Below are 12,652 nucleotides of genomic sequence, written 5' to 3'. Positions count from 1 at the left end.
ACATGACATGTGACAACAGTCATAATTAAAAGCCATGTTTATATTTAAAAAGCAACTATAACTCACTTATTATTTTTGCTTCATTGTCTATATTCAGGTTCTGTTTTATATGACCAAAGTTGTTTTAGAGGTTTATTCTTATTAAAAAAAATGTTGGGACTTCCCTGGTGGCGCAGTGGTTAAGAATCTGCCTGCCAATGCAGGGGACACGTGTTCAAGCCCTGGTCCGGGAAGATCCCACATGCTGCGGAGCAACTAAGCCTGTGCGCTGCAGCTACTGAGCCCGTGAGCCACAACTACTGAAGCCCACGCACCTAGAGCCCGTGCTCCACAACAAGAGAAGCCACCACAATGAGAAGCTCACACACCACCACGAAGAGTAGCCCCCGCTCACCACAACTAAAGAAAGCCCACGAGCAGCAACGAAGACCCAATGCAGCCAAAGATAAATAAAAATAAATAAATCTATTAAAAAAAAGTGTTGAAAGATTCTTCTTTAACAATTCTCTCATGTCTCTTTAGTCATTGAATTAAACTTTATGAAACCCTGATATAAAGACACCAAAACTCAGCCAAGTCAACTGAACTTCACTAGCTTTCCTAGACAACTTCATCACTCTCCGTAGTGAGCATTCTCTCTCCCCATGGAGAACCTGAGTATAATTTTTTGTTTTATTTTCCCTTAAGCAGTCTGGGAATTTTCTCATTCTCTAGAAGCTGGCTGAAGGCTTCAGGTTTCCCCTGAGATGTTCAGACAAACATGGCTGTACTAAAGTACTAATACTAATGTTTTTGTAACTTGCTATTTGCTTTCTATGTTGTTAGTCAATTGACTGGTGAACTATACAGTATAATGAGAATAAACATTTTCTTAATAAACTCAAAATTCTCTAGGTAGACTGAAAGTACTTTATGTGCTACAGTGACAAGAAAAACATATCCTTATTTTTACACAGTTATTCAAACTCTGCTACTATAGTTCTCTCAATCCTGCTGTAGAAAGTATACATTCAGGAATCGCATTAAGACCCTTTCGTTTTCCTGTTCCATCTTTTACAAACAATTTTTCTAAAGCATTAGTCAAGGACACAGAATTTTATATGGTTGTTGGCAGAGACACTTAACAAGTAAAATTTCTGGGGAAGAAAAAGGGAACATACTGTATTTGCCCAGTTAATGACCAAATTAAAAGAGAATGATAATGAGAATATGGTTTCAAATGTTCTCTCACTTATACGTAGTATTTTGAGCAATGGGAATGACCAATAAAACATGAGTTATCACCAAAGAAGAACATAGTGTAGTACTTACTTTTAAGGTTGCTATTGTTTTTTTTAATCACCTTTCAGGTCAGTGGCAGGAGGAATGATTCATAGTTATCAACACTACTACTGAATCAGTGTTACCCACCCTCTGCACTTAGCTCCGAGGAAAGGCAGCAAAATTCAAGTTCATAAACCCATTTGGAAAATGCTGTGATTTGCAAAGTCTCATACCCACAAATGTTATAATAAGGACTGTCAATGGCAGATTCCAAATGGAATTTTCTTTGTATTTCTAGGAAGCGGATGCCTCAAGAAATTCAGTTTTATTCAGTGAAACCTTCATGCAAGAGGAAAACAGTCAATGACCTGTAAAGTTCAACAGAATTCATATGTCCATTACGAGTTCAACTTGCCCTTTCACTGCATAATCACCTCCATGATTGGCAAATACTGTTAAACATGACCTGTTTTCTCAAAGAAATATCAATTTTCTGGCCTCTGATTAAAGGAGAATACTGCTAGGGCAACCTCAGTACTACATACATTCAACACATTTTTGTGGAATTAACAGGAATACTATATAAATCAAATAATATGTGTATAAAAATGACAAAACACTTACAGATGACCAAAATTTAAGTTCTTAATAAGCATAATCCCCATTGCCACTCTGGCCCCAACTGAGGTTTCCAAGGAGCAATTAGAAAGAATTATTTTTCTTAGAACAAGTCATGACAAGGATAGAATTAAGTCAACTATAATGCTCACTTTATTCAAGAAATTGAGAATATTCAACTAGCAGGAAAATCTTAAAAGATACTAATTTTTTTGGTAGGAGAGAAGTACTTTGGAATTTTAAACTTCATAATGGGAAGACAGATCATAACATCTCTCTCACACCCACACTAAATAAATAAATAAAAGAGATGAAAAATAGCACCAGTCAGGTTGTCGCTGCACACAGCTATCTCTGTTTATCAGCGTCTGATATCTGGACTGGGTGCTGTTCCCACAGTCTCATATCAGCACAACCATTTAGAAATGAAACAAATGACAGCAGGAAACAAGCAAAACAATTCTCCGGCTGTCTGGTACACATCACCACCTCAAACTTAGGATATAAAAATTCTCTCCTAAAGTTACTAAATATCAACTCATTAACTTGTCCCCAGACAAACAAACAGGGAGGTCCTTATTAGAACTGGATGAACTACCTCTGTGGTCCGTGACATGAAAGTTTTTACCATCCTCATCTAAGGTATGTTCCAAAACAAAGAGGTGTCACAGACAGTGGCACAGCCCTAAAGGAACTCATAACGAGTTCCCCCTCCTATTATATAATGCTCATCCCTGTGCTGTGTTCTATTCCATCATCATCCCCTGAGGTCAGGTGGTAATAAGCTCTTCATCTTTAAAGAGGAGGGAACAAATTCAACATGTTATGCTATTCTCTGCTGACCATGACTGACGAATTGGAGCAGCATACTGACCCAAGCAGAGACAATTAGATTCTCTCTCCCAGGATCTGAGAATTAGGACTCTGATAAGTAAGCAAAAGGCATGACACTCCCAAGGACATGTTAAGGGTTGGGGGGGAAAGGGGGTGGGGGAGGGGGAGGGGTTGCTATTTCAGTCAGCAAATAGGGAAAACGGGCCTACGGAAAGCAGCAGCAGAATAAAACTGAAGCAAAAAGAAGCAGATAACAAACTAAATGCCCCAGAAAGAGAGGCTTTTTTTTTTTTTCTAATTTTAAGAATTATCATTCCTTATGTATGTATGTATGTATGTATGTATGGCTGTGCTGGGTCTTCATTGCTATGCATGGGCTTTCTCTAGTTGCGGTGAGCGGGGGCTACTGTTCCTTGCGGGGCACGGGCTTCTCATTGCAGTGGCTTCTCCTGTTACAGAGCACAGGCTCTAGGAGCATGGGCTCAGTAGTTGTAGTGCGTGGGCTTAGTTGCTCCATGGCATGTGGGATCTTCCTGGACCAGGGCTCGAACCCATGTCCCCTGCATTGGCAGGCGGATTCTTGACCACTGGACTACCAGGGAAGTCCCAAGATAGGCTATTCTGAATGAATCCAATGGCTTTTCCATTTCAGGTTCTCATTCTCTGAAATCTAGGTGTACATCTTCCCCTTGAGTTCCGTGAGAAAAGTCTGCACACTTCTTATAAAATCCCTCCTTTTGTTTCTCTGTAATTAGTTTGAGTGGTTTTCTTGACTAATAAGATTTCTAATTATTAACAATCATTGATTTAGGGTTGACTTTCTTCAACTACTTGTTAATAATCATCAAAATTTTTTCCCTTGATTTGAGATGTCAATCCTTTATTTACCTATCATAGGTTTCTCAGGGAACAAGATCACAGCCAGATCTTGGGAAGAGAGGGGTATTGTTATTTTTAAATTTAGCAATGAAAGGAAAATTTTTTTATTGACAAAGTAAGGTAACTACTTACATAATCTGGTAGAGGAACATCATTGGAACTCAGCGAACCTCTCAAGGACTGTGTGGCTTGTTCCAGAACTTTGTTGTGTTTTTTAGACAGCAAGGAAAACAAGCTGAAAAAAAAAAACCAAAACCCCAATTATATTAAAAGAACTAAGTGTCTCCTTTTCTAGGTTTTATATTGACATTCCACAGAATGTCGATTATTCTAAAAGATTCTTTTTTTCGTGCCTGTGTTAACAGCAGGATTAACAATACTATTGATATAACAAATAATAAAGTGAAAAGAATGTTTAAATTATAAGGGTTCTAAAATAAAAGTTTGCCAGTTTCAAATTATATTTCAAACAGAGGAGGAATTTTCAGAAGACTACTATCATGGACAGGACAGTGGACAGATATTAAGAAAACCTGAGATATGGACTGACTTTATGAGTAACTCATAGTGCAATCTGTTACAAGTTACTTGAGCTTGCTGTATCCCAATTTTCTCATCTTTTTTTTGTATCTTACTGCATGGGTTTATTTATTTTATTTTATTTTTTTAACATCTTTATTGGAGTATCTCATCTTTCAAATAAGTGCACTGGGTTATTTCTCTAGCATAATACAGAGCCTATGATTCTATATTATAGCTTTATATTCTTATTCTCAAAAAGAATGGCTTTAAACATATGTATTATAAGAGTTTTACTTTACTGGTACTGAATAACTCCCCTGTGTAAACAACTAAAAAAAACTGAACAAAATACATAAAATAACTGTTTTCAGATGTTGAACATCTGAAATGTTCAAAACCTGCCCCAATGTCTTCTTGAACGTTTGGCTAAATGCAAAGAAAAGACCCCATAAGGTGTGGCAGTAAACCACCATCCAGGAGCCACAAACTGAACAGAGATTTTGGAGATCACAAAAGGCTGGAGGTATGCTGAAGTTCCAACCAGCCAGAGTGGATAAAACTCACTGAACATGAACACTCAGTTGAATTCTCAGAAAGGCCACGCTTTAGGAGTAGGGCTATTCTAGCCCAGAGTAAAGATGATTCTAAGATGCATCCCAACAGACCTAAATGAGCAATTTTCAAAGTATAAAACAAATTTACATTAAATGTAAATGGATTAAACACTCTCGTTAAATGACAGAGATTGTCAGACTGGATAAAAAAGCAAAACCCAGTAACATGCTATTTATAAGAGGCATGCTTGTAAATTTAAAGATACAGATAAGTGAACAGTAAAATGATACAAGAGAGATATTGTATAAACACTATACATAAGAAAGCTGGAGCGGCTATATTAATATTAGACAAAGTAGGCTTAAGGATAAGAATATTATTACCTGAGATAAAGAGAGAAATTTTATAGTGATGAAATGGCAAATTTATCAAGAAGCTATAACAATCCTAAATGTGTATGTACCTAATAATAGAGCTTCAAATACACATAATTATATGATCCTAATGTTAAAGCTACTATATCTAGTGAATAAAGAATTCTTCCTTGGGCTAGATGACAAGTTAAAAGTACAGACAATTCTGATTCCATGTACTTTTCTATATAAGTATGACCTGTAGTATCTTCTTTAATGCCCAAAACATTACTCTAGTATTTCTTAGTGGTATCTTTCTAAACCGAATATTGATTTGAATATCAATTTATGAAAATCTCTACTTATTTCAAATGGTTTAAATGGGATAATTACTGAAAACAAGACTACTAAGTATTCTTTCTAGATTGAGTTTTAACATTAAAATGTTAAAAAATGAATTAAAAAATTCCTTAACACTTATTGGTAATGCTGGATGTGTACAAAGCAAATGTAACAAAGCCAAGAATATTCTCTAAATCTATACTCAAATACAGCAGGAAAATAAGTGAAATAATTACTAAGTGAATAAGTGTGAAATCATATGATACTGATCAAGCATATGTTGATAAGAGAGACTTCTTTGAAATGGAATAGTTCAGCAAAGTTTCATGAAGGGTTAGACTTTATGAAGAAGGAAAAAGATTTGTGCAAGAGAAGAGAGAGGCATTTCCAAACAGAAGGCAAAGCACAGAGGCAAAACAGGGGACAGTGAGAAGAGTGAAGTGGAAGTGATGTAAAGAAGTAGGGAAAAAGACTCAATCTGTAAGGGTATGTACATTCTTTTCAATCATTTTACTTTTCTGGGTCCTCTCTATTTGAGGTTTAGTTTTGCTTGTTTTTTCTTTTTTAAGGTTAAAAGTAAACATCACACTTTTTCCTCACATCCATACCCATGACCCACTGGTAACAAATGTTAGCAGTTTATTATCTATGATTCCAACAATATTATATGCATCAAGGCATGTAAATGAATGAATACTGTACATATACATCCATGTTTTCTTCCCACAAAATAGGTACTGCTCTGTACCTTGCACTTTTTCCACTTAACAATATAATCCTTGATTCGTTCAATAAACACATATTGAGTGCCAGTTAACTGATATCCAAGCATATGGATATACCTTAGTTTACCTAGTCCATTAGAAATGAATCACTGCAATGTTTCCAGTTTTTTGTATTATAAATAGCACTGCAATGAACACCCTTGTACATAATTTTTAGTATATCTGAGGTGAGACTGACTATAGATAAAGTAAAACTGCTGAGTAAAAGAACAACTGAACATAGTACTAAACTGCAATGGGGGTATATATTCTTAAATACGCAAATTATTTTGCAGGCAATGAAAAATAGAAGATAAAAATATGTTGGGATAGTGCATAAAGCATATTCACATGGAAATGCATAAAAGAGGGCAATTAGTAAGATTCTTTTAATTGGTTGTAGTGTATTTTCTGGAATAAATGGAGTTTCAGAAGTTTTTTGAGACTGAATGGACTTTGGTGGTTGATTTTAGTATAGGGCATGGCAAGACTCAGAGGCATCAATTGGATGCCCAAACAAAAAGCAAAAGCAATAAATATACCTGGAGGAAGTGAGCTTTTTGGTGTTAGTAAGAGGAAAGGGGACAAGTGAAGTACAGCAGTGCACTTTAAGTTTACAAAATACCAGAACTCAGGAGCTGTTTTATGGGTTCAATAAACCTGGGATTTTCTCTATCAGTGTTCTAAGAGTGTACCCTTCAGAGAAGGACAACAGAGGTAATCTATGGTAACTTTTATCATCACTTTCAGAAATTTATGGAACGAGTCCTAGGAATCAAAGCAAAAAGGATTTGATATTGTTTCCTTTGGAGAAGAAAGCCTAGTTTGTTTATTTTAAAAGAGAATACTAACAATCCTTTTTCCTTGTTGGTAAAAGACAAAACAAGGAAGAGAGCTGCAATTCAAACATAAGCTCTTTCAGTTGGACATAACAGAAAATTTGACTGTTATGGGCATAAAATGTTGACATGGTCCACCTCAAGAAGCTGTGGCTACTGCTCCCAGCTGTTTTTAAGAAAGTTGGTGTAAGAACAGATGATTTGAGGTCACTCCCCGTTTTCTATCATGAATTAAAAACAGAATTCACACTTACTCAGGCTGTTATTCTTCTACAATCTAATATGCTTTTTTCCTCAGGTCTGCTAGCCAGAGCTCTCAAAGTTGTTTTTTTTTTTTTTAACTTTTAAAAAACATTCTAATTTTGTCTCCTGTTTAGCATTTGTAGGGCAAAATGACCTAAATTTATATGAGACATGACTTTCAAATTGCTGAGAAAAGTAACTTTTGCTTAAAGCTTTTGCATTCAAAGTACCAGCCCCAGCTAAATGCTAGAGTGAGTGACACACATGATGTTTTTATGGAAGGGGTAATTCCGATTCTGGACATAAGTGAAACTGATTCCAAGTGTATTGATCTTCACTCAGGATACTTTTTTATTTAAATTAGAAAAAGACTAGATTTTCCTTTTTGTACAAGAATGTTCACTGTAAATTGGTTTAACAGTGAAAATTTAAAAACAACAAAAACTCTCAGGAATGGAATGGGTAAATAAACTGTGGAAGGGTCATACAATGGCATACTATGTAGCAATTTAAGGTTATCTAAAACTATGTGTAACAATAGGGATAATCCTCAAAAACAATGTTGTTCTACAAGCAAGGACCCTGGTAGAGAATGTGAATGAGGTATTATTTATATAGTGTTTTTAACATGCAAAACATTACATATCTTCTACAGATAAAACATTTGAAGTAATAAAACATATACGGAAATGATAAACACTACATTTAGGATAGTCATTATTCTCTGAGAAAGAAGAGAGGAAATAGGATCAGGGAGGAAGAAATAAGAGGTTCAGCTCTCTCTCTCTAAAATGTTCTTTCAGTAATACTGCATATATACATAGGTGACTGCTATATTACTGGGGTTTTTTTGGTGTATACCTGAAATATTACACATTTTAAAAACTGGAATAAAAAGAACACACTATCCTGAAGAAAACAGAGCCCCGGCCAAAAGCCAGCGTTTCACAAAAGAAAGAAGCATATAAATACGCATGATGAGTCCAACCTGGAATGTGCTCAGAAAACCACTGGCTGCTGCCAAGGGCTGTCCTTTAGGGCGCCCAGCTGGTGGCAGGAGATGAGGACAGTTTAAGACAGACTGTGAAGGGCCGCTTGTGGCACATCAAAAGTCCTGGACCTTTCTGTATGGAGTAAGAAGCTAATGTTACAGTCTTACAAAATGAGTTAAAGAGACATGATTCCTTGCCCCCAAGGAAATCAAGTCTAATGGAATAAGGGGAAAAAAACGTCTACAATACTGAAATCAGAGAACTCCATGGGTCTGAAGAGAGTGCCATGGGAGTACAGTTGAAGGTTAGGTACGTTTCACAGAGGAAATCTACCTTGATGGTGGCCTTGAAGGTTAGGGGGTTTGCTTGTTGGGAAAAGTAAAGGGGGAGGGAGAGCCATTCTGAAAGGGGGAAAAGTGTATAGAAAGGCACAGAGAGACTTCAGGGAAGTACCAATAGCTTATAAGGCCAGAAAAGTGCAAGTCCACTGCGGCAGAGGGTTCGAGATGGTGAGAGATGAAGCTAGCAACGTCAGCATGGGCCTGTTAAAGACCATTCAAGAGGTCTGCACTAAGTCACTGAGACAGACAGTAACTCAAACAGTTACCAAGAACCTACTACATGCCAGGGAATGAGAGAGCTGTCTGCCTGGGATACAGCAACAAGCAGAAGCCACACGATCTTTGTTCTGTGCTCCTGGAGGGTGCAGTCAGGTCAAGAAGGCTATGCCTACACAGAAGTTCTACTGTCACTGTGGTGATGGAGACAAGTATGGCTTGCACTGGGGACAAAGATGAGGGCTGCCTGACTGTACCTGAAGTAAGGACAGGAAATCATTTCCGGAGGTGATGCCTGAGCTGAATCTTAAGGAACAATCCAGAGTTAGCCAAGCAAATCAGGCAACAGTAAAGGTAATGTGGGCAGAGAAAAGAGCATGAGGGTAGGCAGAGAAATCTGCACACTGTGGGTGCAGTAAACATCACAGCACGCACACTCATAAAGTATCTGGAGCACCACGATATGGTCAGGGCAGTAGCGGGAATAGTTCATAAAGTGCCTCTTGTGTCTTACTTAGACCCTGGACTTCATCCTGAAAGCCAGAGGTGTTTTCTGACAGCAGGACTATAATGATAAGTAAGAGGGACAGAAGCAAAGCTGCTATGTTTGGTGTCCAGGTGGGAGGTGGGGGGCAGGGACGGGCAGGAGGGGTGATGGAGCAACCTTGCTCATCTCTGTCCTCTATCTCTCCCTGACGCGCTCTCATCTAGTGGTGGCCGCAGAGGCCCTGTCACGGAACCTGAAAACCACATACCTGTGCAGAGAGGTATAAGTATATAACAATTACGTTCATTTTAGAAAGATTCCTTGGCTCCTCAAGAGGATGGGAAGGATGGACAGGGGCTGGCAAGGGAACAGGAGTGGAGACAGAAAGATACTTTGGGTAACTTTTACACCGCTAAAAGTGAGAGGTGAGGAGGGCTTGAACTGAAGCAAATATGAGCTATTTGGAAAGCAAAGGAGGCAACACAGAGTGAAAAAAGGGGATCATGGGTGACTCTCAGGTTTGGGAAACTTAGTGGCTGCCTGAGGATGTGACTGAACATGCCAGGGATATACAGAAGAAGAGCCAAAGAGTAGGGAGAAGACCCAGGAAGACAAAGAGCTGTGCCTCAAAGAAAACAAGAGCAGCAGCAGCTCAGTGGCAGGGTGCTTCCTGCACATCAGACACTGTTCATCAGATCATCATCTGACAGATGTGCTATTATTCTCCATGCTTTTTTTATTTTGAAGGGATGATGAAATTGAGGCTATGGTTAAGGCTCATAGCTACTAAGTGGTGGAGTCAGGAGACAAATTCAAGAGCTCCAAGAGCTGTGCTCTTAACAATTCTGCCACAAAACGCAGAGGTGCTCGGCAATATCCAGATGGAGGTGGTTAGAAATATCCAGATTCAGGGACTTCCCTGGTGGCACAGTGGGTAAGCCTCCGTGCTCCCAATGTAGGGGGCCTGGGTTCGATCCCCGGTCAGGGAACTAGATCCTCCATGCCACAACTAAGAGTTCACATGCCAAAACTAAGGAGCCTGCATGCCACAACTAAGGAGCTGGTGAGCTGCACCTAAGGAGCCCTCAAGCCACAACTAAGGATCCCATGTGCCGCAACTGAGGAGCCCGCTAGCCACAAATAAGACCCAGCACAACCAAATTAATTAATTAATTTTTAAAAAGTTGCATTTGGAAGAGATTTCTTTCTTTTTTTTTTGCAGTACGCAGGCCTCTCACTGTTGTGGCCTCTCCCGTTGCGGAGCACAGGCTCCGGATGCACAGGCTCAGCAGCCATGGCTCACGGGCCTAGCCGCTCCGTGGCATGTGGGATCTTCTCGGACCGGAGCACGAACCCATGTCCCCTGCATCGGCAGGCGGACCCTCAACCACTGCGCCACCAGGGAAGCCCTGGAAGAGATTTATTTAAGAAAAAAAGAAATATCCAGATTCAGGACATACTAATCTGGTGCTCAGGAGAGAGGTAAGAAATTTAAGGGCTATTAGCATCAGTTGAAATCATAAAAGTACAGGTGATCTGATCACCCAAGGAAAACATGTAATATAAAACAAGAGAGATAAAGACAGAAATCTGGGAAACACCAAGACTAAAAGGGTAAACACAGTAAAGGGTACTCAAAGAGCTAGCAGCAGAAGAACAAGAAGAGAAAGACATTCTTCTCTAAGTCAGGAGAATAATCGTAAGGAGGGAGCACTCACCACTGTTAAAAGGTAAAGAAGGATTGAAAAAAAGAAACAAAGTCACTGGATGTGACACAAGGAAAGAAATCAACGGTTATTGTACTCAAAACTGTTTTCAGTGGGGAGGAGGAGGCAGAAGCTGGCCCTTGGTGGTTGAGAGACAAGCGGGATGTGAGGAAACAGGTGGCGCTGGGGCGAGGAGAGTTAAGAGTAACCGCCTGACGGGGAAGGCAACGCAGACAGAGGTCAGTTACTGCGGGGTGGCATGGAGTTCCCTCCTTGAAAACTGCAGACATTCCTCACAACTTGCAGTCACTTCCTCTCCATGCCCCAGTCCTTCCCGCTGACACACTCAAACAGTGGTCACCAGAGAAATGAGAAGCACCTCAACTCCACACTACAATGGGAGCAGATGAAGAAGCTCAGCTACAGAGCTGGTACTTCATCCAAGGTCAAAGTTCCGTAGAGTAGTGAATACAAAAGTTCTTAACAAGCCCTAAAGAGCTATTTAAATGCAGAGAAACACAAAATATTATTAAGGTTATTAAAGGCAGAGCTCCAGCTAGACACCAAATCTCCTTCCGCCAAGCTTCGGGCTCTCTCCTCTGCAGACACGGACTCTTTCTACATGCAGGAAGCCCTTCTTGCCCCCTCCACCCATCTAAGTGCTGCCTCTCTTTCAAGGCACAACTCCCTACCCTCTGTGAAAGATTTCTCTAACCTGCGCCCACCCTGCCTCTGAACCATACTAACTTCTCTACCACTCGGTTGACATTTAAATACGGTCTTACACTGCTGGTTACTTTATTTTTATTTATTTTTTATTTATTTATTTTTTTTGCGATACGCGGGCCTCTCACCGCTGTGGCCTCTCCCGCCGCGGAGCACAGGCTCCGGACGCGCAGGCCCAGCGGCCGTGGCTCACGGGTCCAGCCGCTCCGCGGCATGTGGGATCCTCCTGGACCGGGGCACAAACCCGCGTCCCTGGCATCGGCAGGCGGACTCTCAACCACTGCGCCACCAGGGAAGCCCTGGTTACTTTATTTTTAATCAGCTTTATTGAGGAATGACCTCCATATGATAAAGTTGGCCAATTTTAAGTAGACAATTCAATGAGTTTTGAAAAATACGAGCATTCAGGTGACTCATCACCATAATCATGACAGAGACTATTCCCATTGCCCCAAGAAGCTCCCCTGTGCCCCTCTGAAGTCAAGTCCCTCCTCCAACATGCCCACCCCGAGACCTCACTCCAGGTAACCACTGGTCTGTTTTCCGTCACTATGGTTCTGCCTTTTCTAGCTTTCATGTAAATAGAATCATACCATATGTACTCCTTTGTGTCTGGCTTCTATCACTCAGCATAATGTTTTTCAAATTCATCCACATTGTTTTGTGTGTCAGTAATTCTTTCCTTTTTATTGCTGAGTAGTTTTCTATTGTATGAATGAACCTCAATTTGTTTATTTATCAGTTGGTGGACATTTGGGCTGCTTCCAGTTTTGAGCCATTATGAATAAAGAGGCTATAAACACTCTCGTACAAGTTTTTACGTGAACATATGTTTTCATTTCTCTTGAATAAATACCTAGAAGTGGGATTGCTGTGTTGTATGCTCTTTGTTTTAACTCTGTAAGAACTGCCAAGCTGTCTGTTCTACATTCTGGCTAGCACTTGATATTTCAGTCTTTAAGTTTAGCCATT

The 12,652-nt window shown here is 39.7% G+C and overlaps 1 protein-coding gene across 2 annotated transcripts in view; it reads right to left on the bottom strand.

Annotated features, from left to right (window-relative positions):
* DYM (dymeclin) overlaps window positions 1-12,652 on the bottom strand; it is a 377,292-nt gene that overhangs the window by 127,332 nt on the left and 237,308 nt on the right. For both annotated transcript variants that reach the window (XM_079941933.1, XM_079941932.1), the window contains one exon: window positions 3,727-3,829. In XM_079941933.1, the coding sequence (XP_079798059.1) occupies window positions 3,727-3,829 (103 nt within the window). The remainder of the gene's footprint in view (window positions 1-3,726; window positions 3,830-12,652) is intronic.

The sequence above is a fragment of the Stenella coeruleoalba genome (genome assembly GCF_951394435.1).
Source record: "Stenella coeruleoalba genome assembly, chromosome: 14".
Classification (NCBI taxonomy): Eukaryota; Metazoa; Chordata; class Mammalia; order Artiodactyla; family Delphinidae; genus Stenella; species Stenella coeruleoalba.
Note: the sequence above shows the minus strand (reverse complement) of the source record. Positions and strands in the feature narration are given on the sequence as shown.